Raw genomic sequence first — 27,645 nt, forward strand, 5'->3', positions numbered from 1 at the left:
AATATAAAAAGAATATTAACAGCAAAACCATGTGTATGCAAGATCTAAAGAATGCGTGAGGTGCACACCTTCTCATTGCACATTCTTTATAAATACCAGTTTATGTGCGGGAAATGGCGTATGTATGGTTTTTGTGTGTATGCATCGTTTATGCATCTGGCCCCAGTTGTTCCAGGTGCTATGGAGGTGATTATTTAATAACTGAATTTTCAATTTCAGTAAAGTAGCAGTACAATACTAACAATATTCATTTGAAGACGAATCAATCATACAGTAATAGTACAAAGTGCCAAGTAAAAAACTTGACAACTTTTATTTTGAAAAGCTTAACTTCATGTGCAACTAGTGTGGAATGGCTCATTACTCACATCAGGACCACACGGCCCCTCTAGCCCGTAGCCACCTCTGATCCCTTGAGGCCCCTGCAGAGAAGATTCAAGATATAATCAATGTCAGCTTAATAACAACATATTAAAATACATGGAAAACATTGTACTCAAAGTGAGGGTTAATACAGCAGATAGGCTGCCTACTGGTCAGAGTGCTTGTGCTAATACTGCAAGGCAGAGATTCTGATTTCATGCCAAGTAGAATCAAAATAAACCCGAGAATAGGCTGAAAAGCAAAATGGAAGTCAGTGCCTGACTGCTGGAAGCACCAAAGTTCAAAGGGGGACTGGATTAGGGATTAAAAGGGATTCAGAAGCGCATGTCTTTTCTTTCACAAAGGCTGATTGTTTGTCCTGTTCTTCTTATTTTACACCAGTTGGATATATAAGTACTGTACATGTATAGTACATATACATGTACTGTATTACACAAAGATGGCTGTTACTCTCATTCTTGTTGTTTTGAATTGATCCTGTAATGTGCTGGCATCTTGTCCAGTAGACTGCACTTGTACATGAAAATGTTCTTTATGTATGAGCTGCTTCATGTCACAAATAAAGGAGAAATCCTCCTGGCTTACTAACCACCTACTTTCCCTACAAGGATTATAAACATAATGAATAACATCCACTTATTCCTGGCATGTTGCACATATAAAAAGGAACAAAACAGATGCTGAAGTGGGAGAGTACAAGACACTCACTGGTGGCCCGACAGGACCAGGTGGGCCTGGCAAACCAGTTGAGCCCTATAAAAAGAAAAAACACAATCCAAGATCATTACAGCATATTGCAATCCACATCTTTGATGAATCATGTATGTATAAAATCAAATTCTAATTTATATAATGATAATAATTAAATTGCACCAAAGAGTACCTTCTCACCAGGTTCCCCAGATTCCCCTCTTTGACCTGTAATGCCAATGAGACCCTGAGGAAGAAGAGAAAAAAATAATTATCTATAGTGTGATAGTAATTTCCTTCGTGTCCTACCCTGTATACATGAGCGTTAATCAATTTCACATGAGCAACAACAGTGTTTCTGCAGGGTTCACCAAGTCGCATTTAAGACCTTTTTAATACCACATAGAATGTGATTTAACACGTTTCATAATCATACTGGCCAAAGTATGAATGTATTCTAGAAAACCAGTAGGGACGATACGGCCTGAAATTATTTATTACTGTATCACATTTTTTTCAGTACTTCCCAGCAGTATATAACAATAATTCCTACTGATATAACTAGCTAAATCAATGCAGCTAAGACCTGGATAGGTATAATAAAATATATGGATGGAGTAACCAATGAAAAAGGATTCATTCATTTAGCTTGATTTAAGTTTTGTAGTTTATAGATGTATAATGTCCCCTGCCAGCTTGCATTCACATATATAACACATATGTTTATAAATAACACTACTACCTTGAGCAGGAAGGAGAAAATATTTCAGACTTTTATACATGACACTTAAAACTTTTTAATACATTACAAGTCTTTCTTTGAGGAAACACAATTTGATGCTTTTAAGAATTTTTAAGTCCTGCAGCTGATCTGTTTTAAAATGAAGTTATGCATGAACGTGTTAAAATTTTGAGGGGAGTTCTCATGCTACAAGGCCCTTATCAAATGTAGATTTAGATCATGAATCCTGCTGCAAATCCAGCTTCTCTTTTAAAGGCAGAAATATTACTAGATCATCAGCTCTGTCATGAATAGTTCAACAGATGAAACCTAACCAAGCCTCAATCTTTTGGTACCGGCCAAGATGTGTCTGCAGCACTGAAAACCATTAATAACTTAAAGCTGGCTAGCTTTCTGGTCTGATTTATAATCTTGTTAACTTAATCTTTGGTCAGATTCCTGATTTCAATCAAACAGTTTGCCAAAAATATTCAATTTCCTCTCTTCAAAATTAATGTACAGCTTCTTATGTTTCGACATTTTTTAAACATTTGAGAACTTTAGTTTCTTTTGTTCAATCAGAAAAGAGTTTTTTAGAAAAACATGTTAATATTTCTCAAAGAAACATATGGAAAGTATAATTTTGGTATCAACACCAAAGCTAAAGGTATCAGTTAGCACTAGTACCAAAAAACTTAAAACAATACCCAGCCCTGATTAGTCGAGTCAGTTGAACTTGTGTTGGATAAAAGTGACCGCTAAATACTCAGAAGTAAAGAATATCAGCACAAATGTTTAATCATTAAAAGATGGCAGAAAGACAGTGTTCATGAGCTGTTGCTCAACCCACATACAATATAAACATAGGTTCTTATATAATTTCACAGATAGTAAATTAAATGTTTTAACAGAACTGACTTTTCTTCCTTACAAAAGCAGCTGTTCCTTTTTATTCCTCACCTCATCACCTTTTTCCCCTTTGGACCCTTGTTCTCCCCTGTAGCCCCACGGGCCCTGATGTCAATTAGAGACAAGATGGAAAAAAAAAAAACAATTTAGCAGCTGTAAAACTCTCATGCTTTAAAATTAGTTTACATCTACAGAATGTGCTCACCGGTAATCCAGGAACACCAGGTGACCCTGGCTGACCATCTTCTCCATTTTCCCCATCTCTCCCTGGGGGCCCAGCTCGTCCTGGAGGGCCCCTGAGACCCCGCTCACCCTGTCAGGCAACATAAATCATCAGAGGTAGGCCACTGTTGACACCAACTGCATCTTTATCAGTTTGTTAGGGACTGTTTTTACAAGATACTTAAACACAAAAAGAGAAAACTGACAGTAAAACAAAGAAAATGTGAAATCTAACAAACTGGAAATATAGTGAATTGAAATCACAATAGTCTGCAGCGGCACTGAGCTTCACACTGGATAAGCTACATTATAAATTATATGTTTGTACTGTGTAGACACTGGCCCTCTCCACCACTCAGCGGAGCCATTCATCACACAGGCAAGGCATCACCTGAATAACAACATACTGTCTAGAAGATTGAGGTGTGCAATAACTCTGCCTGAAGACAGGTGGAAAACATGTACAGATTCACAGTGAATGGATAAACCACCTGTGCTGGCATGGGACACTGGTGTATTTTAAGCTGTGGAGGATTATTGATACAATGTTATACATGCAGAGGCTGGCATGATGGATGAGTTGGGTTTGTTTAAGCTTTATTTAACCACGGTAGTTTTACTAAAAGCAGTGTTTATTTATTTATCTTATTTAGTGATGCCCTGCTACACGCTCATACATTTACACACAACACACAATTATTTTAATTAGTGATTACCTGATTCATCGTTTATCCCTTTAAAATATCGTACAATACTGACAAATGATAATTATAATTATCCACAGCCCAAGGTGACCCCTTCCACTTTCTTGTTTTGACTGACCAAAAGTCAAAAACCAAACAATATTCAATTTACAATGATACAAAACAGTGAAAAGTAGTATATCCATCCGACTGTTCTGGGGATTGAACTGGAGACTGCACCATTCAGTGGAGCTTTGTTTAGAACAGTGGTTCTTTTTTGGCACGCAACCTTTTAAATAGAAGCACCGTCTATTTAAGGCCACTCGGCATAGGTTGTACATGTCTACAAGTGGTGAACAGCTTGCCAAAGAGTTTTTTCTCCTAAACTTGATTTATTTGAATATTTTTAGAGGCCTGAGCTGGTGAAATTATCCAGCAAGTAAAAATTATTCACAAGTAAAAAAGCAAAGATTAGAGCAAAGTTGAAAAAAAAATCTGTTTTCCTATGCTGTTAATCAGCTTGCAACCTCTGAGATTCATCTTGTGACCCCTCCAGTCAGGTTGGAAACCACTTGGTCTAGACCATAAAGTCATCACACAAGCCAACAATTTAAAACATGCATGTGACTGACAGACACTGAGGTGACATCACCCACAGGACATTTCTGGTTATTTTGGCACAAGCAGAAATATGCTTTTTTTCCCATGTAGTCTACAGAGTGACTCACACACAAACAATCAATCTCTGCCATACGGGCTCTACACAGAGCAGATACTATGAGCTGTTCTATGGGCGACTGAGTGTTTCCAACTATCCCAAACCACGCTGTTTGGCCCTCAGCATCAACTCATTACTCAGCTGAGATCTTACAGAATGAGTGGCACAGGCTTTCAGTTTCCATGAGGCCACAGGACTCATGTTTATGTATTTTGAGATGTAAGTTCAAATTACCTCGACCTCTAGCTTTACAAGCTGCTCACTCAAACAAATTGACTCTAAGGTTTCTTAAATTTAATGTGACTCAGCACTAAATGCCAAGGAGGAGAGGTCCTGGTGAGAGAATGTGAAACTTGTGAAATAATATAAATTTTAAAAACCGGTACAACTATACCTAGGTGTAATCAAATTTACAAAAAAAGTATGGAACTTCTTAATTTAACAATAAAAATACTTTCATTGCTTATTCTCTCAATATTTGAATGGTTACATCATAGGGAGTTTCATGCACAGAGGGCTTGCCAACACCCACTCCCTTTAACCACACTCACTCTGCTCCAACAGCTATATTATACATAATTTAACTTAACACTCAACTGTTAAATTCTGCTGGATCCACTAGTGGGTCCATCTTTTCAAACTTATGTTGTGTGGGTGAGCAATGTTTCCAATGACATTAAATATGTCAAATTGTTTTAAAGGTAAATGAGCATGAAATATTGCCCAATATACACAGTATTTCCATCTGAAGTAATGGTACAGCCAGAAAATGTTTCATTCTTGAATGGTGGGTTCAATGAAGGGTTAGAAAAGCCATGTGATAGTCCGTCTAGTGATATTGTCATCTAGTGTGGAAACGCAAAATCTTTAAAAGTTTTCAAAATTTTGAGAAACTCAAGATATTTAACGAACAATATGTAACTTCAGCTGCTAGGGGTCTCTCAATCAAAACAATAACAAAAGATGGAGTTTGATAACATTATGAGGTAGTGTGGGATCGTGGCAGTTGTTGTCTTTATTGTTAAACAGCTTACGGGTTAAAATTACTTCAGTGTTCATCATTCAGGATGTTTTTACCAGGAGCAGAATTATCCGCAGAGGTCTCCTCACCAAAACAAGCATACACAGGGATTAAAAAAGGTAAAAACACTGAATAAAGCAGTTTCACATAAAAAAATCAGTGTTTCTCAAATGCTGTTCGGCGAGCACAGGACATCTGGGAACGTTTGCTCAGCTTGTTTCTCTGATAACTTAAGATCCAGACATCCGATGACTAAAATCCTTCATCCGGTTAAAAGATATAAAACGACCAAGATCTAAAAAGCTTATCGTAAAAGTGTGTCTTAAAACTGAGAAAGAAAGTCAATTTATGACAGTTTCTGGCAGACAACCACAACGCTGACAGGTTAGACGGGGTATGACACCATTGACAGGCGACCAAATGAAACGGACCGTTACCTTGATTAAAATGACAGATTTCTCTGGGCTTGAAAATTGTTGGAAACATTTGGAGTAATGTAAGTACACAACTCAACAAAATATATAACATAGGTCTAGTCGTTTTTAGACATTTTAAGGTGGAATACTTATTATATTATTATGATATTATAGCTTTAAGAGGAAAAAGGGTTAAAAAATATTAACAATAACAAGATAATGTTAACATTAACAAGATAAGTATGTTTTAGGGTGGGCATACCTAGACATTTTCCTATACTCTGATATATGTACTGTATGTGAAGTGAGGATGTACTAAATCTTATGTACACTGCTTTGATTGATAACTGGTAAATCGTGGATCAGACAGTGATAGTTTGGGTGTTTACCATCTCTCCTGGCATCCCTGGTCGTCCACGTTCCCCAGGTTCACCTGTTGGCCCCTGATAAGGAAGATCATTAAAAAATACAAACTGCTCACGAATTCAGAATCAATCAATGTAGGAAGATTTTTCTAAATATGTGTGATATTTTGAGATTTGTCATTTGTGTTTGTAATTGTCAATAGAGCTCATCTCTAACCTGTATGCCGGGCTTGCCCATCTCTCCAGGTGGTCCTGCAGGGCCCTCTTTACTCTACAAGCTCACAAAGAAGAAACCAGCCTCAGGTCAACAGGACTTTACAAAACTACTAAATCCCAACAAAGGAAGGATATTAATCGTCACAGCATACTTACAGGCCAACCAGCACGGAGTAACTGGTAGAAGTTGGTTTGCTACAGGAAGAATAGAAACAAACAGAATATGTCACAGTTTCAAAAACGAAAATAAACTGATAGAAAATGACATAAGGAAATGAGTGTATGGATGATATCAGTCTTAATTTCTAATGAAATCTATCATGAGCTCTCAAATTCCATAGTTTCTGTAGTTAAAAATCTATTTTTGCTTTGTCACTGAACCTGAATGAGGGTCAGTATGTGAATGACCTCTGCAGGCTGACTACATAAAGCTCAAAGCACTTCGCCTTCACAAACCACTAGCAGACTTTTATTTCTCTCATCTTTTTTCAATTCTGGGGTTGCAGTTCTCTATCATGCTGACATACTGATGAGTTTATTCTACAACACACAGCTGTGGCCACTGCAGAGAGATTAAACAGATCAGGACAAAGCATCAGCTTGCACGCACTATAACTGCAGGGTCAAAGGTCGTATTGATAGTATGGGTCTTATGGGTGGAGGTAAAATGGCTTAGCCCAAAAGAACATTTGATGTCCAGTGTGTCTTTTAGGTAACGTTTGTTTGCCTCTCCAAACAAACAGACAGCACCACTCCGCTATTGCAATCAACACTGTGGTTGGATGGGGGATTACATCCATAGTGGTAATGACTTGAAAAAGTTTAGGAGACTTAAGCTCGACTATGTTATGTTCAAGACTTATTGCAAGATGTCTCAGACACGTTTTGAATGGGCACTGCAGTTCATCTGCCTGTCTGTATGTCCTTTGCATATCTCGAGAACTGTTTATCTGATCTGCTTCACACTCAACGGGTGTATTGGTGGGGACCCAAGGACGTGCAGTGTCGAATTTGATGCAATTTGGACACGCGACATATTTAATATTAATAAGCTTTGAATAAATAAGTGAACGGCGAGCTGCTCAGCTCCGTGTCTGAGTACAGCGGGGGCTGTTTGATACAAACACCATCACATCACAGTGGGGTGGGGCTTCTGGGCTCTGGCTTGCTGAGCAGGACAAAGGCACACACCCCGCTCAGTTAAACTACCCGAGAGGGAAGAACAAGCATACACAGGAGAAAAAACAGAGGCAGAGGCAGTAAAACTAGCCAATAGGCTGCCAATCAAACAGACACGTTTGATTGGCAGCAGAATCAACCAATGGAAGGCTGTAAACTGCTTCTGCATTTCAACCTCTGTTTAGTCTTACTGGTGAAATTTCTGTCTGGATTTAAACCATTTAATTTATAAATCCATTATCATTTTAATTGATACACTTGTCAATTGATAAATATATATATATATGTGGTTCTTGAGAAATAATAAGCAATCGTCCCATTCTGAAATAGAAAATTATAAAAGGAAGAGAGGAGAAAGGAAAAATTATCTTATCTGGAGACTTCAACTGGCAAGAGGCTTAAAGGAACACAAGAAAATCTGCTAGTTTACCAGGAATTAGACTGATATCAATTTAATCCCTTAGCACAAAAACTAGAGGCAGGGGGGAACAGTTTACATATGTCAATAGTGGAAATACATCTTCCAACAACTCAAAAGTTGTCTTTTTTTAAAGGTTGCACCCTTCAGCATGGTAATGCAAACTACTTGCTAATCCATAATATCTAATTTCTTCATGTTCAATACACAAGAATCAACATGTAAATGTGACTGCTTTGGAGTTGTTGGCAAACCCTTTAAACTAGACTAGCAGTTCCTTTCCACTCTTTGTGCTAAGCTAGGCTAAACACTGTGTTGTCGTGTTGTCTCTGTATAGACCTTTCTCACATTTTGACTTGTCGGACACATGAAAGTGTAACTACGGTAATAACGTTAATATTTAATTGCTCCAGTTCCACTTGTCTGGTATTCTGCCTGCAAACTAAATAGCTAAATTGAACCAGGACGTTATTCATTTCATTAATTATGCCTAATGACGTAATGTTTGCCTAGAAAAAAGGTCTGTCTCTTAATTCAGCCATCGCATTTCCGAACAAAGCCTTCATCCGGGTGTTTTACAGAACATATAAAAGCACAGCCTATACTGTATGGCTGTGTCTGAAATCCCTTATTCACTCATTCACTACTCCCAAAAGACACTAACTAGTTACTCAGTAGTGAGCAGCAAACTGAGATTTCAGATACTCACTAATCATCATCAGTTTTTCATCATCAATATCAGCTGTAGAGTCACACAATATTAATTTTCGCATCTACAGAAGCAGAGTAGGGGTTTCTGGCACAACTTCACCTACTTCCAAGGTGCGCGGAGAAGGGAAAAAAGTCTAAAGAGGTCCAGCAACACTTGTAGTATATAGAACAACTTTATTGTTAGACCAATGCATTTTGGCTTGTGTCTTTCATCAGTGTCATCTGATTTTCACATCTATAAAATGTGAAGCATTGCATTGTGCATTTTTTTGCTCCGTTGTGGAATTGGACACTAGCCCATATAGTGAATAAATGTGCACACTCAGAACTCACACAATAAAATAAAATGACTTAGGGTAAATGTAGTGCAATATATAGTATATAGGAAGTGATGTCAGACACAGTCCATATACACACTACAAGATAGCTGAATATTCGCCAATTATCCACTGACACTAAAGGTCAGTTTCTTAAGAATGCTGCATTTCCAACACCAAAATTTAAAATAAAACATGTTACATCAGTAAAACAGTAAAAGCCACAACACTGTCAGAGAAATTAGATTAAAGATCTAAGCAAATATTAAAAGTGCTAATGAACTAGAAAAATGACACAAAACCTAATAACTATGAAAACTTTAAGGCTAAAATCCTTCAAATGTAAGTATCTGTCTGTTTTCTTTCTACAAGTAGCTGCTTTTATGACCAATATTTGTGGATGTATGTGTTCAGATGTTATCTTTTTTACTAACTTGTAAGAAAAATAGAGGTACAGATGAAAGAGCCATCAGTTGAAAGAGCTTTGGTCCATATTTTGTCTAACATGCCTTACTGATAGCTCATGCTGAGTGTAAGCTGCCAGTCTGAATCAGAGCCCTTAGATGATCTGTTTCTTGAGAATTTAGGGGACCAAAGTTCAGGGGCCAGATGCATAAAAGATGCATACACACAAAAACCATGCGTACGCCATACCCCGCACATAAACTGGTATTTATAAACATAGAATGTGCAGTGAGAATGTGCATGCCTCACGTATTCTTCAGACATACATATGTTTTTCTAAAGCTATCTGAGGGAGATGTGATGAGGTGGAGATGAAATATGAAGTGAGATGGATTCTTTTGGTAAAACATTGTTTGTTTTGGTTGACAACCAACTGCACTGATTGTGTGATTTTTACACAGAGATTTGTAAAATGCCAATCAAAGGCGCATTTACGAATGTAATGTTGATTATCCATCAGTCCACCAGATGCCCTCAGACTTTTTCCCTGTTTGTAAGACTGAGTGGGAGATGGACAAATAAGATAGGTTGCAGATTATATTAAAGGACCACTTGAGATACTGTTGCTCATTGTATAGAGCCTTTGTCCAGACATTTAACTGCCTAGTTTGTATACATGTGCTCCACTGGAAGAGCTAACAGAACTAAATGTAATCTGTAATACTTTTGCTTTCACCTAGTTAAGAATGAAAATGCTTGTTTAATGACCAGATTATTTTTGTGGTTGCATTTGGCCTGCTGACATTTTATGCTTTCTTGAGCTTACTTACTCTGTTTTCTGGGTTTTTAGTTTCTGCTTGCTTTGTGTTTCCCTCCTGTGTTCATGTACTCCTCCTCAGCCTGCTTTTCCCTTCACACCTGCCCTGCATTCAGTCTCGTTAGCCCTGCCCCTTCCCCCTGTGTCTTCCCCAGCCAATCAGCTCCCAGCCTGCCCTTGCGTCTTGCCACCTGTTTCTTGTTGTTTCATTAGTTCAGTTTGTATTTAAGTCCTGGTTTTAAGTTCAGTGTTGTTGGATCCTGTTTTCTGCTTTGTTAGTTCAGTTTATTCAGTTCAGTTTTGCTCTGCCTGCACTCAAGCTTAAATAAAGCAACATTCTTCATTTCATTCTGGCTGCATCCTGCATTTGGGTCCATCTCCTATGACTCCCTTGACATCTTGTGTGATTCATTTCATCATTCTTTTAATTTACATAGGAATCAACATTGTATTTTCCTGTTCATATTCTTTTTATTTTATCTTTAGTTGTGTCACACCTTGTAAAGTCGGTTTAGATATGAGTGCTACAAACTAATCATTGAACATATTTCTGAGACATCACTGCTGACGATGGTTTACAGTCCATGTGATGAATTAATGATATATTTAACGATATGTGTGCAGCTATAAAGGGCTGCACAGCCGTGTGTAATGGTCGTGTGTAATGACAGTTCTGGCTGTTGGAGAGCTATGACAGAACCTGTTTAAAGAAGGAAAACAACTTATTGTCAGTATTGCACTAAATATAAGGAGTACGTTGTGGTTACCATCTTACCTGGAAGGCAGCCCATTCCTCACCAGTGTTCCTCCACAGGTAGAGGGTTGGTAAACCTGGTGGTCCGGGAGGTCCTGTCTGCCCCCTTTTTCCTGAACTCCCTTCAGGGCCTGTCTTACCCTGTGAGAGATGAAAAGGAAGTTGTATGTTAAAGCAAGACAAATCAATTTATATGGGACTCTCTGTATTACAGCATAGCCTTATTTTTATATTACATCATAGAAGTGATTTGATGCAGCTTTGGGGCTCTGGCATAAATAATCGCCACGTGGACTTAATGGAGGAGGGGACAGGAGTTTATAGCAGTTGGTATTAAAATGTCTCAGGTGATATTGAGCTTTAAAACAATATACGGCCCTTCTTTTTCAGAGGTGCACAGAACAGAGGTGCACTTAAGTCAAGTAGAATAACTTAACACATCATCATAGGCTATTATGTCATAAACAAGCTTCTCTTACCTTGTCACCTTTAAACCCAGGCAGACCAGTTTCTCCAGGACAGCCCTGTGAAAAACCACAAGTAAATCATTGCTCAAACTGTAAAACTGCTGTGTCTTGAACAATTTATCTCAGAAATTTAAAGCTTAGAGGCAAAAAGCCAGTGAGAGACAAGCAAAGCACTGGATCCTTGTAAAACCTCCCAGTTTGTGGCCTATTTGACTGCCTGTTGAAAAGTGAAAGCTATTCATTTTTAAGTCTTGCTCCCAACACCTATGCCAATAAAACACTCTAAGATTGTATGGCTGGGATATACAGTAATTGTACATTTAAGCAACAGTGTCACTGCACACACTGTCATTTTTGTATAGTGAAACTTCCTGTGGGATCTGGACAAATTCCTAAATCTGGTAAATCTACATCTTTGCTATAGCATCTGATGGGGTTTGAAAACTGAATTCCTGCAAGTTTGGTGATTATCTGCAGCTTGTTTGAGCTAAAAGGTAACATACATTAGTTGTGTATATGTTGGAGGTACGCTGGCATTACTGTAATAAAAAAGTATTAATGCAAGATGCAGTGTACTGATATACAAATATAAAAGACAAGAAAGAAACCCTGGGAAAACCATGGCACTTTATCCACTGAGTTCATTATTTCCCTCACAGTGTACTGCATGATCCATTTTACAAAGTTTGTTTGCAGTCAGTTTAACTCACGGGTAGGTCCATTTCAAACAAAAGTATTGACGCTACGGTTTTCCGCAAATTAATGCATTGCAGCTTTCACACTGATTTAATGGTGGTTAAACCGCTAACCACATCTTCGTTTGAGATGTCTTGTTTTATGATTTTGACACACCAGCAAGCCAATCACAAAATAGTATTTTGTAATAATGTAATGCAATAATAATGTAGTATAGTTTTAATACTTGTAGAGGCTAATGATACAGCTAACAGATACTGCAATTTGCTAAGCAAGCAAGGTCTGAGATGCAGCACATGAGGGGAGAGAAGGTCTGTATTCCAAGCCAACAGGACGTCTTCCTTCATGTTCCCTACAGCCGTCTTCAATCACAGTAATCGTGCTGAGTGATCCTGTGGATTTTATGGCAGCGTGACTCTGGAGACCGGCCCAGACATGACCAGATGTGCAATCTGGGTCTGGTTCTGTCTGCCCCACAGTCCCTGTGTTGACCCACCTCTTATGCCAGGTAAATCTTCCGATTGAATAGCATCAATCGACTTTACTCCTCGGCACCAATCAGATAACTTGGCAGCCGGAGGTCATGATTGTCATGTTGTGTAATGCTATGATAAAATGTTGAGGTTTCTAATCCACAGGGTTTTCTGAATGCGGCATCAAAGACATGTGGATCAACATATGTTTGAGCGGCGTAACCTCCCTTGATCAAATTCAGATGGCAGCTGATGGAGAACAGCTCTTGTAAGCTGTGAAGCATAAACAGACGTCACACTTTCTTCATTCACAAGACTTGTCCTGACATTTTTTTCTCATTCAACAACAGATAGCTCTGATATGATACTTCAGATCTACTGTTAAATCAGTGGGAAACAAGCCTTAGGCCTTCGTAATCAATATCCACAAAACTGCAGTGATACAAAATGCGAAAACAATACTTTCTCTATTGAGGACTTTTGCTTTGTTGTACTGTTGTGGGAAAAAAAATGGATTGATCACAGTTGGATGCAAACAGTAGCATTAAAATAAGGGTGCCACTCACTTCCTGCCCTGAGGGACCCATTCGGCCTGGTGGTCCTTTCTGTAGCCGGTACATTTTGCCATCTGAGCCTTGGACCAGGTCTCCATCTCTGGATACAATGGTCACAATTTCAGGGCGTTTTTTGTTTGGATGTTTACCATTGTTCTCAACTCTATGATGAGTGTGTGTGCTGCTCTGAGTTGTGATGGGTGTCCCCTCCTCAACTACTGCCTTCACAGATGGACCAGAGATGATGACATCAGGTGCAAGTGAGACAGTCCTGGCCTGTTCATCTGTCTCCTCCTTGAGTCTGTTGGAGTCAGGGGACGTTCTGGGATCTAAAGGGATTTTAGGAACTACAGGAAATTCCACTGGGGGCTTTTTAGGGGTGTTTCCGGTGTCCAGGTCAATGATGTCATCAAATGGTTTTCTGGGGAACGACGATGAAGTCCTCCCACCGGAGTCAGCCTTCTTGTCTGTGGTAATGTTCTCCTCCAAATGTTTAGATGACATTTCAGGCTTCCCCTTCTGGTTTCCCTTGAGTCCATTTCTAGAAGGTTTCCACTGAGGGTTGACCTGTCCGCCATTTTGGAAGGTTGGATCCAACAAGTCAGTGTCCTCGTCCACCACAAAGACATCCCCACTGCCTGCTGATCCTTTCCGATTGGATCCTGAAGGCACCGTCCCGTCCCCTCGAGAACTCCCTCGTCGCAGGAACATATTGTGCTGAAAAACAAGAACAAGAATTAGGGCTCGTTCAAGATCATTCAGATTCTGATTTGTGTCATGTTCTGATGTCAATAGTTTGATGGGACATGGATGTCTTATTGTGTGGCTTTGTTCTTGTGGTGAACTTGTAAAGGGAGAGTCTCTCTGAGGAAATAAAGATTACTGAATTAAACGTTATTGCAAATTACAAACTTAGTGCAGTTTGTAATTTCCAAACAACCCATAGTCAGGCAAACCAATAGTAAATCAAAAATACTGGATATTAAGTATAGACCTTGTACCCTCTAATGAGTGAAGCACAATCAAAACTGTCACTTGAAAATTTGCGTGACAAAATCTACTATAACAGGATCTTTCAGATTGAACGGACTCAGAAAGATTCAGAAAAAATCTATGACCCACAGTAAATCAAATTACTATTCAGACTACAGACATAATAAGCATTACCATCCAATTTTCGCACACAAAATATAAATTAATGAAATCTTAGCCTTGTACTATAATGACACTATTCCTGCTTAAAAGACTTAAACATGTCTCCTACAACAGGCCCTCCCTCTCGGAAAAAACACTGCTTCCCTTCTTAAAAACTGTCATCAGCTCTTTTCTCACATCTGGCATCATTTCATCTGCCTTCAAGTCAATTAGTTTCTCATCTTTTCAAGACAGTTACCCTTGACCCGCCTGTCATCAAAAACTGCACACCACTACTGATTTTGTCTTATTTCTTTCCAAAACATTTGCATGTGCTGTCTCTAGTTAACAAGTCAGTGGTTTCTCACTGAGTTGCTGGAGCTGAACCAGTGAGGACATCAAGTAAGACTATGCTTATTGTATGTTAAATATGCTGTCCACACAGCTAGAACCACCATTTGATCTTTGACCCTCACTGTCAATTGTCATTGTCATTGTTACAATGTGGTTGAGGTACCATTGCTGTTGTGTTGTAGATAATGAAAATAAAGCCCTCTTGAACTGTGAAAGAATATTTCTACAACTGAAATTCCACTGTAATACCTGAAACTCTGTACCTCTGTTATCCTTCAACTGATACTCGGGCTAAAAAATGCATCTTTTCCTATCTCTATGTGGATTTTAAACAAATTTAACATCAATCTTGACAAGACTGACTTCTTCTTTTTTTTTTTTTTTGGAAGATCATCTCTGGAAGGCCTCTACAGTGGCATATATCCAATTATCAATAGCCTTGTTGTGGTTAAAGACAACTCAGACAAGCTGCATGTACGGCCCATATTGTGGATCCTGCAGGTTTGCACAGGTTGCAGGCTTGTAACTAACCCTTCTTCAGTGTCTACTCATCCATGCTTCTAGTTTAATTGAATCCCCTCCAATGTGGACTACTACCACTACCACCTGTTTCACCTTGTCTTCAACCTGTCAATTAGCCAGTAGAGTGACTAATCCTATCAAAGGTGGTTTCAAAATGTTAGTGCAAGTGTACTAAGATGGGCCGGATGCACTAAGAGAATGGGGGGATATAGCCCAAACATTACACCTCCACGTAGCCCTTAATATCATCCCTTGTTGGCACAATTGGCTGCTTTAGTCCCAGGCTCCTGTTATGCAACACCTGCATCATCTTTCTCTCTTCTATATCTTATCCCCCCTCTGGTGGAAGGTACTTCCCTCTACAGCAGGACAGCAGAGTCATTCCTGAGTTTCTATCACGGGATTAAAACTGACTTATGATAAATACCTTTTACCATAACCTGCTTTCTACCATTTCGACACACTCCAATATCTTCTTTCCAAGAGTTAAACCCATATATTGTACCTTTCTTAACTTAACACTATTTCATGATTGTAGTCACTGTAAATACCTTTGGTTAAGAAGTTCTGTGGTGTCAAGAGGTGACAGTAAAAACACTCAAACTACCAGGACTTAGGTATTTTCCTTTGCTAGACATATTGCATTACATACAGTACATGTATGCGTACAAACACACACACATCAAAACACATTCCCATGGTTCACCAAAATGTTGGGCCTCAGGGAGCAGTGGCGAGTGAGAGAGTGAGAGAGGCCTTTCAGGGGGAAGGGACCAAAGGGCTGTAAATTTTGTTTGATGACCCTAATGGGTTGAAATGGAGAGCACTAAAGTGGAGCTGAGAGGCATATGGAAAGCAGGAGAACAGGAGGAGGCGAGAGGGAGGCAGAAGGAGTGTGTCTGCTCAGAGAAAAAGTAGAGCAGAGTTGTACCTTTTAGAGTACATAAGCTTATACACAGCACTGAAAACAAAACCTTTTACATCAAAGGTTTATAGTTTGCACTAGATCAACAAAATATGATATAGTTCCAAATAAGTCACAATAATCAGTAACTGAACCTATCACATACCAACTGCATGCCGGTATAATCAGCTAAAGGACCTTTAAGTCTTAGCTGAACTGGCAGAGTTTTGTACTTTTTACAATAATTAACTGTTTTATATCTTTATGGTGGATCAAAAGGTAACCATCAGATCTCACGAGGGTCTATTATTTGCCTATTTAGTCAGCTAACTCACATGGAATGGATTGTTATGTGAATGTAAAATATGTAAAGTGTTGTTTGGCATCTATGCTCTGACATCATCAAAGGGAAGTAGCAGGTTCATTCAGCACAGCAGGGAGTGGGAACTGATGATAATAACTTCCTCCCAGGGAGGATGTAGACTCAGAGCAGCAGTAACATTATGTGACAGGATAGCTTTCAGATGAGCAGCAAAACATTGAGTAAAGCAGTGACCACTTAAGAACACCACCATTATCTAAAGGGAGCACTGGTTGTCAAGATACCACTGTCATGTCTATCTGTTAAAAAAGAATCTGGAACCAGGAGACAGTTAGCTTAGCTTAGCATAAAGGCTGGAAACAGGGGGACACAACTACTCTGTCTATGTCCTAAGGTAACAAAATCCTTCCAGCTCACTAATTAACACATTATTTAGTTTGTTTAATCTGTACAAAAGCCAAAGTGTACTGTAAAAATTACAAAAAGACTGGAAGTAGAGGGAAACAGCTAGCCAGGCTCTGTCCAAAGATAGCAAAAACACCTGTGAAGTTCACTAGTTATATCTTGTTTGTTTAATCCGTAGGGTAAAAGGGCATGTTGTGGTTTTCACGAGAGGTTATGTGTGTGGCTATTTCTTGGCCATGCACAGTGACTTCCTTTACTGTTGCCTGACAGCCTCACACTGACAATAGTGTACTATTAGATTGCAGAGAGAAGCAGAAAAAACAAGCAGAAAGAAAAATATACTAAATTTAACCAGTTTTCTTAACACTGTATTAGGTCTGAAATCTGATTTTTCACACATTGAATTATTTACACGATACTACAATAATTTGATATTTCGTTATCGAATATGAAGAAACAGCATCATACCACCAACAACTTATGTCTTTGACGGAAGGCATGCTGGTTACTCACATACTCTACCATACCCTATAGCACCAATCTTTGAGACCTACAAAAAGAAGTCTGTACTGGAAAAGCACACAGAGTTGGAAGTAGGAGTGAGTAACAAACATGAGGAATGAAATGGTACCATACACATTTTATGAATTACTACAATTATTACAGAGGTAATCTCAGGTTTCCTACTAGGTTAAAGGCATTTTAAGGAAAAAAAATCAATTGAGCATGCTCTGATTGTATTATCAGAAAAAATGATATGTCCAAATGTTACCCAGAAATAATCAGTTGAACCTGGCTTTCATTCATCAAATCTGAAATATTAGAACAATAGTCAGTCCTAAAAACTGTATCTGCGGTGAAACCCAGCCCTCGAGGGCCAGCAGAGGGATGAGATAGGCCAGAGACCAAACAAGGTGCCCCAAATGAAAACAAAGGCCCTTTCTCACTCTCTTATCCCAGGCCACAGTCAGGCAGCCAGCCCCACTCGATAAGCTGACACTGGATCTCTTCTGGTCAACGCTGTCCCCTCAGCTTATCTCCCCTCCAGTCTGTTAGATATCCCCATGAATGCCAGCCCAGGCCATACTTAGATGGAGTACTGTGACACGTTAGCCAGTCAGTCAGGAGCCGATAATTGTCAAATACTGCAATTTTTCACCAAAGGAAGACATACTCCATGAAATTTATTTTTAATTTTACCCATTGATACCGCTGATATAATACATTATCAGGCTGTATCCTGCTTTAAAGGGGCATTCCACCAATTTTACACAGAAAGGTCAAATTACTAGGGGAGCACAACTCAGCTTATGAAAACAGCTGTATGATATCTTCTGTGGCTCTGGACTTTGGGGCTTTCCAAAGAGTGAGAAAATAACCTTGATGATGTCATCAAGATTATCATGAGTTAGGTGTCAGACTTCAGATATTTGACAGAAATCCTCAGTAACAAACTGGGAGCATGGTGTCTTAAGGATGAGGGCATTTAACAGACAAGACAGCTCTAATGAAAGATGCTGTTGGATGGCATTATGGGAAGGGAACAATCCGATCTGAGGCTTTATTACTGAGCCTTTATTCAAAATGCTTGTCGTCACTATCACAATCACCAACAGCTTCACAAAATTGTAGGAGAAAACACAAGTATAAATCCATCTTAAGGACCTACTTTTCACTCAGTAAGTTAACAGTTTTTCAATATCCTTAACATGATTTTAGCGAATTATTACATGACAACTCTGACTTCAGTGACAATGGTCTGATGAAATTTTAACACAATTTGAATGGAAAAAGGAAAACTCTATGAGCTCTCATCAAGCAACTGCCATCAATAGTCAAAAATTACAACTAAAGACTCCATCAGGTTATACAGTTTAAAATTAAACAGCTTTTAAAGATAATCTACAGAACACACTGGATACAGTCAATCTGAGTAGTTGTCCCATCGAACAAAACTCTAATAATCTCAGTAAGTAACTCTTTGACTCTTTATATCATGTGCCAAGACAATGTTTATACTTGCTCTCGTTCTACAGGCAGAAGCAAGCAAGAACATTGTCTAGGCAAAGCGTGTGTGTGTGTGCGCGTGTGCGTGTGTTTTCATGCCTTTGTATCCTAACAACATTTACTCTGACAGAGGAAACGTACAGCAGGGGCACAATGTGGATGTATACAGTAAGGTTTTGGCTCACTACAATCTATAGGTCAATGAACAACAATCAGGGTATCAAGTGGTTCAGTGTGTGTCAGTATGTGTGGCTGCAGGCAGATAAACAGAACAATTTTCTCAGTGCTTCTTTAATAGACCTGTTTTTCTTACTCTATTTGAATTTTCACAGCCATGCATGTGTGCTTTATCAGTTTTTCTAACCCTCAAGCCCCCAAAATCTGATTTATAATAGTATAATGGAAAAGCTGGTCTTTATTATTTCCTCAAAAGAATATTTAGACATAGTTTTTGGTCTTTTTTTGGTCTGATCATAGTTAATCATATGAGGTGATGTTGTAAAAGATGAAGAGACAAGTGTTAAATCACAAAGTGAAGAGCACTTGCCTACTAAGAATCGACACTGCCATAAACATAATAAACGGAAGTCCTGAGAACTGACAGCTAGCTTATTCATCAGACAGTTATGGTAATATGTCAACGTGCAACACTGTTGCACTCATTTCTGATTTTCTGACTAAGTTAAATCTCACAAGGAAAAAATCAATGTGAGCATGAGTTAAGACTGTAAACTGACTGACATCAACTATGGATACAAAAGAAAGGCTGCTTGAAATGAGAGGAGGCAGTTCAGACGATGAAGTGGGTAAATTTGTTGACTTAAACATTTGAATTCATACAAATCTCACATAACTGAAAATACTACAGTAAACTGAACGGATTCTTTAATGATGTTGTATTGTTTCTGAATATTTCAGGTAATTTATTACAAAACATACACTTAACATTCATGCAAATCATTCTCTCGAGCATAACATACAGTAGCTTTGCTTTGTTTTTTTCCAGTGAACTTTTCCCACCTTCAAGGTAGCTACTGGTTAAACTTGCAGAGACTTGAACTTTCTAATCCATCCCACTGTCACATGATCTTTTATTATTGTCTCAGTTACAGTATTATTAAGTGTATGCAGTGGAACATGATTTGAAAAGCCCGTCAGTATGGGGCACAATCTCTCTACAACTCTCAAACATTTGTGGGAAAACTATAAATTAGGATTAGGGCAGATGTCCACAGGGCACACCTGGACTAGATTAATGTTTATTACGAACCACTGTGTCCTTCCATCAGCACAAGTATCCTAAGGAGTCTGTCTGCATGTATAGATGACAGATTGTCTGTTATGAGCAATGAGAAATCCATGGAGGCCTCCCAACCTGACACAAGTGCTGCAGGCTAGAGTGCTATCATCAACACACACGCACGCATGCACGCACGCACGCACGCACACACAGACAATGAACACTTGCTCCTACAAAGGGCTAATCAAATGGCAAGGTCCGTAAATCTAGCCAAGACACAGGTATGCAGACACTCTCAGACTGGCTGGGTCTTGCATACAGCAGTAGGCAATTTGGCCTGGAAAAACACATGATGGCAGTGGTCTGATGGTTCAGGAATAAGGGCAGGAACACTGTGCATGGCAGTAAAACAAAAAATGAAGAATGTGGAGAAAAGCTGATAATTTTCTATGACAAAGGAACAAACGTCCGCAAAGTTGAATCAAAAACAAGGAACAGCAACAGTAGCCTGCCACAGTGGAGACAAACAGACAATGAGGTCAAAGTAGACAGTTGTGTTTGTGCGTTCTGTGTGTTTCTAATTTTGAATCCCACCAACACTTGCATTGTTTGTGTCAAATCACTATAAATATGCATGTGAATACTTAAAAGTGTATTTATGTGACTTTATGTGTGTGTGTATGTGTTCATCAGCATTGTTATATGTGCACGAGTGAGCGTGTGACTTTCTATCGTGACTCCGTCGAGCACGGCATTAACACCATCATGGTATGGGATTTTATTTCCCGCAGGACCACCCATGTTAGAAATGCCACTGTTGGTTGGGGTCAAAATGTCCTGGTGGTCCCGGCATATAAGATCATGAAGCGTGTGTAAAGGGGAAAAGAAAGACCGTGACATTTTTTTATACAAAAAAAAAAAAAAAAAAAAAGCTCTGCAACCTCTAGCTCCTGCACCTGAGCCAAAGTGCTTTCACTGCATCTGCAGGCTTACCATTTTCACACTAGTTATCCAGAGAGCCTCCATACAGAGGGCTATTTGGTCTACTTTATGTTTGTGAATACCAATAACATAGAGAGAGTGGTGTGTCTTTAACCTCTAAATGTGTTCAAATTTCACATGGAAGGTGCCCACTAATCAGAGGATGCCTCCGGCATCTCCTAGCATCCATACAAATTCAAATCAATGATTCAATAATATCTGATGAAGTTGTGAGGACTGAAACATCGTTAATGAAGTCAGTACCAGTGGCTGACAGTGTGCAAGACTCTGTGGTTCCTACCAAGAGTTTATTAAGACAAGAACTGGAATTACTGATCAAATTTCCCAAATCTGCTTAAATTAGCAGTCACAGTGGATAAAAATTAGAAGCCTACAGTCACTGACAAAACTGAAAACTACAGCTCTGAACTTTCAGCCTCAAAGTCAAATTCTCAAGAGATGCAATTGCCAATAAATGAACCACATACATGTCATCCATGCTGAAAGAGCAAAACATGTTCAGCCATGAAAAACCAATAAAAGCACCACCACGAAGTGTGCAACACAGTGGTGTGCAGGGCATTACACACCCTCCTTTATGTCAGTGCAGAACAGTCAAAAAAGGGAAAATCTACATCCATAAATGCAGCACATGTACACCAGGCAGTACCTTTCCTTTCTGTCGCCTTTGACCTTGCACATGCCGTCCTTCTAAATCCAGCAGCAGGCATCCCAGGAGCAAGTACCATCCAACATGGTAGAGCATGACTGCAGGAGACTCTGCAGGTCTGTCTGCACCTCAGCTCTGTTCACATCTTACCCACAGGCAGACCTCTGCACAAGAGGCTGATCCAGCTCCAAGCAGACACACCCACACACCTACTGGGTACACACCCTTCCACTAGTATCAGCTATACATCTTTTATAGCCTAAACAATACATCTGATCCGGCATATGTAAGAGACTGTGATTAGCCCTTAGGGTGGTTGAGAACACAGAGAAAGAATAAGGTGAAACTCACAGCAAAACTGAAACTGACAGAGACAACTGTAATGTAGTAAAATCATCTGGGACAATTTATATTTCAAAACAACCCGAAGTCTTTTCAATCATAAATACATTCCATCACTTTCACCCACAAGGAGTCACAGCATGCATCAAATGTTCTCAACGCTATAAATCATTAACGTCCAATTTGTTTGCCAGCACTCAGCTAACCAAACTAGATTGATGGTGAGTGTGAACATCTGATCGCACCGAGCTGTTGGCACAACATGCCAACCGCAACATCATGGGCAACTAAAAATCTGCTGGAGTGAATAACTTCTGGAAGCAGAACGAAGGAAAACAGGGACGAAGATTATGTGAGGGAATCCCTGCTGCTTTCACACATGGATGGATTTTGGTTGCAGGGAGCCTGCACAAAACCTAGAAAGAAAATATCTCTATAGGGAAATTAGAGGAGGGGAAAGCCACAGTGACCAGAGTGAGTGAAATAACCACAGCTGAGGGAGCATTTGAAGGGAAATATTCACCAAGGATTCTTTGACATTGGCTTGGATTGGGGTTGAAGCAGAGAGGAGTCTTCCTCTGCATGAAAGTCAAGAGCAGCAGGGCAGTTTCCCATCACACAAAGCATTACTTCATGTCTATTAGGAACAAAAGGAGAGGTGGTCTAGTATCAACAGCAATATAAATAAACCAGAGCAGAGGGAGATTGATTCGGGGTGAACACAACCTCCATGGGTGCTTTAAAACTGCAGGGCAGATGTGTGGGGGGAAATCAATGCTCTCTTTTTAATTCTCAACAACTTCCTGACACATCTTCGTCCTCCCCACCACATAATGGCTTCCAGAGATCTCTGCTGTCTGCACAGAAAACATAATCCTCATTGAATTCAAAGAGTTGTGACCTGCAGCGTTGGGATTTCTGTCCTGGCGGAGCGTGTTAGCGCTGGGAAGAAACGGAAAGGAGAGTGATTGCAAGTTGCTGATGCAGCACTCTTCTGACAATGTTCCATCACCTAGCATTAAACCGCAGCTGATTTATCTTCACAGCATAGATACGCCATCCTTAATTACAGTTTTGGTGAGGGAAATTATAAGTTTGAGCATGTTGGAGTTGCTCATGCTGCGAAAATGGTTCTGCGCTGCTTAGTGACAAAAAAAGAAAGAGACAACTCCTTCTCTCTTATCTAAGCCTCCCCTCTTTCAACAACCCACTTCCTCTTGTACTCCGTGATCTGAGGGCCTCCCGACTCGTCTGTAATTACTTAATTTTATTATGGAAGCAGTTATGAACCGCGCCAAGCAGATGAAAAGTTACCGCTCAATCTATGGGAAAGTGCATAAAAGAAAAGCCTGACAGTGTGCAGAGCCTTTTTTTAAAAAAAAAAAAAACAGCAAACACAAAGCATATTTCCTTCCTGTGTGCCCTTTGATGCGTCCTGCAACTGAGTGGAAACCCCAGAAAAACATGGTCTTAGCACCACAATCCAGAATCCACCACACCAGATGGATCTTAGGGGATCATTTTAATATTAGTCTTTTCTTCATTATACCGTATTGGGAAACAAGAGTCCTGCATCCTGCTGTGTTTCTTCTGTTGTTGCTCTGACATGTTCGTCTTGCAGTGTACCATGTTCCTGTGATGCCAACAGTTTGGTTGAGGAACTTGCAGCGTGAAATATGTGTTTTTGAAACAAGCAATTGAATGTGTTGACCTTTTAAAAATAGCTCACTTACAGTAACTCCTTACAGAGCTGTAACAGGCTGAAAACTCATGTGGCATTTATTTTTTTGTCTGTAACTGTATTTTGTAAACTATATCATTATTATCATTTACATACTTTAGCTGTTTCTCTAAAGCAAAGATTTTTCAGTTTTTGAGAACCTTTTCTTCTTATTATCGTCTTTGATGCACACACTCACTAATGCACGGTTCTCTTCCAGCACTATATTTAAAGGTGCAGTGTGTAGAATTTAATTAGTCTATTATCCCATGAAAACAAGAATCATTGTGTTTTCCTTACCTTAGAATCAGCCCTTTATATCTACAGAGGGAGCGGGTCTTCTTCTACAGAGCCCGCCATGTTGCACCGCCATTTTTCTACAGTGGCCCAGAGTGGACAAACCAAACACTGGCTCTATAGAAGGCCTTTTGTATTTTTCAGGTTTTTTGCAGCCAACATTGGTTCTCCTACACGCTTGGAAGGGATGGTGAGGGCAGGGATATTCATTTGGTTGCAATCTGCAACCTCACTGCTAGATGCCACTAAATCTTACACACTGGTCCTTGAAGGGAATATTACATTATAACATAATATCATCGACACTGCTTAAAATAATCTGCTTCTCTCTGCCTCTGATTGGATCATAAAGCATGACACTCAGTAATCACAGAGCTCAGCAAACACAAAAGAAGAGCCCTGAGAGAATTGCAACTCCTTTCAGCAGATCCATCATCATGGAGCCGAGCCTGGCACACTGACAGAATACCATCTAACATTAAAAATAAAAACTGACGACTTGACATGAGTCACTCATCTACTGAGCTTTTCTGGCTGGCTACAGCACATATTTAGAGAAGTTATAATCTGAAAATGGAGGTCTGTCAGCACATCTACCTGCTCCTCTCCCTTTGTTGTTAGGAAACTGTTGTGTTAAGCAACCTCATTCTCCGACAGAGCAACATTTACAGTATAGGACAGGGGTCACCAACCTGTTGATAGGGATCGACTTGCCAAACTTTGGGAAGCTCAAAGGAGATTGTAAAGCATTAGAGGAAAAATGATAATTATAGTAAAATAACATTTTAAAAAGGTCGTTTTATCCTACCGGAATTTATGTCATTTACATTTTTTTTCAATCCAGCCACTCTGAAAATGTTAGGACATAATGCTCTTTTCACCTCTCTGATTGGCTGGATCACGATACTGTTGTGAAGCTACTGTCAGTTGGTTTGGCAACCAGCTAGCAAGTTAAGATGGAGGAGAATGTATGGAAAAAGCAAAAAACCTACAACTTTCATTCCGTATGGGAACTGTCAATGACAAACCAATCTGCCTAATTTGTAACCAAGCAGTTGCTGAAATTCAATGACGACTTCCCACCCAAAGGCGCTCTGCGCTCCAGCAAAGTGTCCAAGTTGAAGTCAGCATTGAAGGTCCAACAGCTGCTGTTTATCAAGTCCACAGACAAAGGAAAGGCTGCAATGGAGGCCTCCTTTCATGTAAGTTACCGTTTGGCTAAATGCAAAAAAACATTTACTGATGGAGGCAATGTCTGTCATTGCTGAAACTTTATTCAAAGACTGTAAAAACAAAGACACTATTAAAAATGCGATCGTGAGTGTAACACTTGGCCAATTGTGGCCAGAAGGATAGAGTCGTTATCAGAGGATGTGTCTCAACAAGTGCTCAGGGATTTATCACTTTGCAAATGCTTCTCACTACAATCTGACGAATCTGTGGACATGACAGACATTGCACAGCTAATGGTGTTTGCTCAGATGGCTTTTGAAGACTCATCCACGAAGGAAGATTTCCTCACACTTTTGCCATTAAAGGAGAGGTTGAGAGGTGAGAACATCGACGAGTTCAAACAGTATGTGCATGACAACAACATCCCTATTCATAAGTTAGAGGCAATTACAACTGACGGCGCACAAGCTATAAGGGGAACACACTGTGGTTTTATTGTTTTGTGCCACAAAGACCCAAGTTCCACAGTTATCACTGTGTGTTTCATCAATAGTCACTTGCAAGCAAAGTTGTGGATTTTTCCCATGTAATGATGCTAGTTGTGAGAATTGTTAACTCCATACAGGCAAAAGGACTGCAGCACAGACTGTTCAAATCTTTACTGGACGAACTGCTGATGTTGAACTGTTGATGCTGCTTATGATGACTTGCTCCTGCATGCTGAAGTTTGTTGGTTAAGTTGCGGAAAAGTGCTGCAGTGATTTATTGACCTGCTGCCCGAGATCCACTCCTTTTTGGAGGCATGGAATGAGCAGCACAAAGAACTGTCACACAACGCATGGCTTCTTGATTTGGGATTTCTTACAGACCTGATAGCCAAACTGAATGAGCTCAACTCAAGACAAAGAGGTGGCACACATGATTAGCGCTGTCAATGCATTCAAAGCCAAAGTGCATCTGTGGACCTCTCAGTTGAGATATGGGAGACTGACACATTTCCCAAACCTGGGGAGACTGGCGCAGAGTGTGAGAGAGGCTAAACCTGAAAAGTTCTGTGCCCATTTGGATAAAGTGGCAGCTGAATTTGACAGGAGTTTCATGTCATGGAGGACATTGTCAAATTCATCATAAATCCATTTCTTCCCATTGACATTTGGGAAGAAAGTTGCAGGATGCATTTTCCTTACCAAATGGAATGGACATAGAAATAATTGCAAATAGACTTTGAATTGCAAGCCAGGTCAAAGGACAGCAATACTGGGGACTTGTGAACAGGAAAGAATTTCCTCTCCTCTCCTCCTGTGCACTGAAAGTAATAGCCTACTTTGGCTCCACTTATCTTTGTGAGATGACTTTTTCACAGATGAAAAAATAAAAACAAAGCAAAGGACCCACTGACTGTGCGAGACTAGGTGTCTCTAACTATGGGCCCAACTACAGAGCACTAACTTTGGAGAGATTTTGCATAGTTTGAAGTGAAATGTTGTGTATAGTACCTAATTGCTTGTTTATTTCCCTTTTGTTGTCATGTGGCATATGGTTCAGTGAGAAGATTTACATTGCTCTCTTTATCTAGTTGAAATAAACTGCAATTAATGTGTTGCAGTCATTCATATTTTAATTTCTGCCTTCTAGGCTGATTTTGAGAGAAAGTGAGGGTATTCAGTTCATATTTTGCCTTGACAAAGCATACAATAGTTGGAATTAAAATTGTTAAAATGGACTGGTTATAAAAAAGAAAAAGAAAAGAGGCAGCATTATTCACCATTTAAACATCTGTGGGCTTTTATTTCTTATATTTCTGAATGGTAGATCTTGGCCTATATTTGGACATGAAAGTGATGTTGGCTTGGAAAAGGTTGGTGACCACTAGTATACGAGAACAAGAGCAGAACAAAGTGAACAGTATTGAGATCAATGAAGGAATGTGACCTCTGCTGGCATGAGAACATGTTGTTTTTGGCTAATGATGCAAACATGAGAATGTAAGGTATCGACCGATTGATCCTAGCTCTGACAGCTCAGGAATGATATCAGCTTTTCGTCCACACAGCAGTGCACAGTTTGCACTGGTTCAGCTCTCCTGACAAGCAGATAGTACAATATCCAGAGTTCAGTGATGACATTCATAATGATAGCCCTGTAGGTGCAGATCATCTCCCCTAACTATTTGGACAAGAGGTGAAGGCAGGCTACCCTATCCATCGCACTCTCTCTAACCCAGCTGGATGACTCTGACCAGGCCCTGACCTCTGACCTCAGCTTTAGCCAGCTGCTGCCTCCGGCCAAGTAGCCTAAGCAGTGTGGCCAGAAAGTGAGAGAAAAAGGGGTCACAAATGGAGAAACAAAGAGTCAGAGAGGAGTGGGACAACGGCTCGAAAAAGCATTACCTTAAGGCTCTACTAAGCTAAAAGCAGACAAAGTTATTGACTAGCTGG

General features: G+C 39.7%; 1 protein-coding gene across 1 annotated transcript in view; it reads right to left on the reverse strand.

Annotated features, from left to right (window-relative positions):
• The window catches only part of si:ch211-196i2.1 (collagen alpha-2(I) chain), a 120,714-nt gene that overhangs the window by 39,885 nt on the left and 53,184 nt on the right, over nucleotides 1-27,645 (reverse strand). Inside the window, exons 7-17 of the mRNA XM_067574489.1 lie at nucleotides 13,149-13,853; nucleotides 11,426-11,470; nucleotides 10,968-11,087; nucleotides 6,502-6,540; nucleotides 6,347-6,400; nucleotides 6,154-6,207; nucleotides 2,910-3,017; nucleotides 2,756-2,809; nucleotides 1,268-1,321; nucleotides 1,093-1,137; nucleotides 369-422 (exon numbers count right to left, since the gene is read on the reverse strand). Of these exons, the coding sequence (XP_067430590.1) occupies nucleotides 369-422; nucleotides 1,093-1,137; nucleotides 1,268-1,321; nucleotides 2,756-2,809; nucleotides 2,910-3,017; nucleotides 6,154-6,207; nucleotides 6,347-6,400; nucleotides 6,502-6,540; nucleotides 10,968-11,087; nucleotides 11,426-11,470; nucleotides 13,149-13,853 (1,332 nt within the window). The remainder of the gene's footprint in view (nucleotides 1-368; nucleotides 423-1,092; nucleotides 1,138-1,267; nucleotides 1,322-2,755; nucleotides 2,810-2,909; nucleotides 3,018-6,153; nucleotides 6,208-6,346; nucleotides 6,401-6,501; nucleotides 6,541-10,967; nucleotides 11,088-11,425; nucleotides 11,471-13,148; nucleotides 13,854-27,645) is intronic.

This window comes from Thunnus thynnus, chromosome 19 (genome assembly GCF_963924715.1).
Source record: "Thunnus thynnus chromosome 19, fThuThy2.1, whole genome shotgun sequence".
NCBI lineage: Eukaryota > Metazoa > Chordata > Actinopteri > Scombriformes > Scombridae > Thunnus > Thunnus thynnus.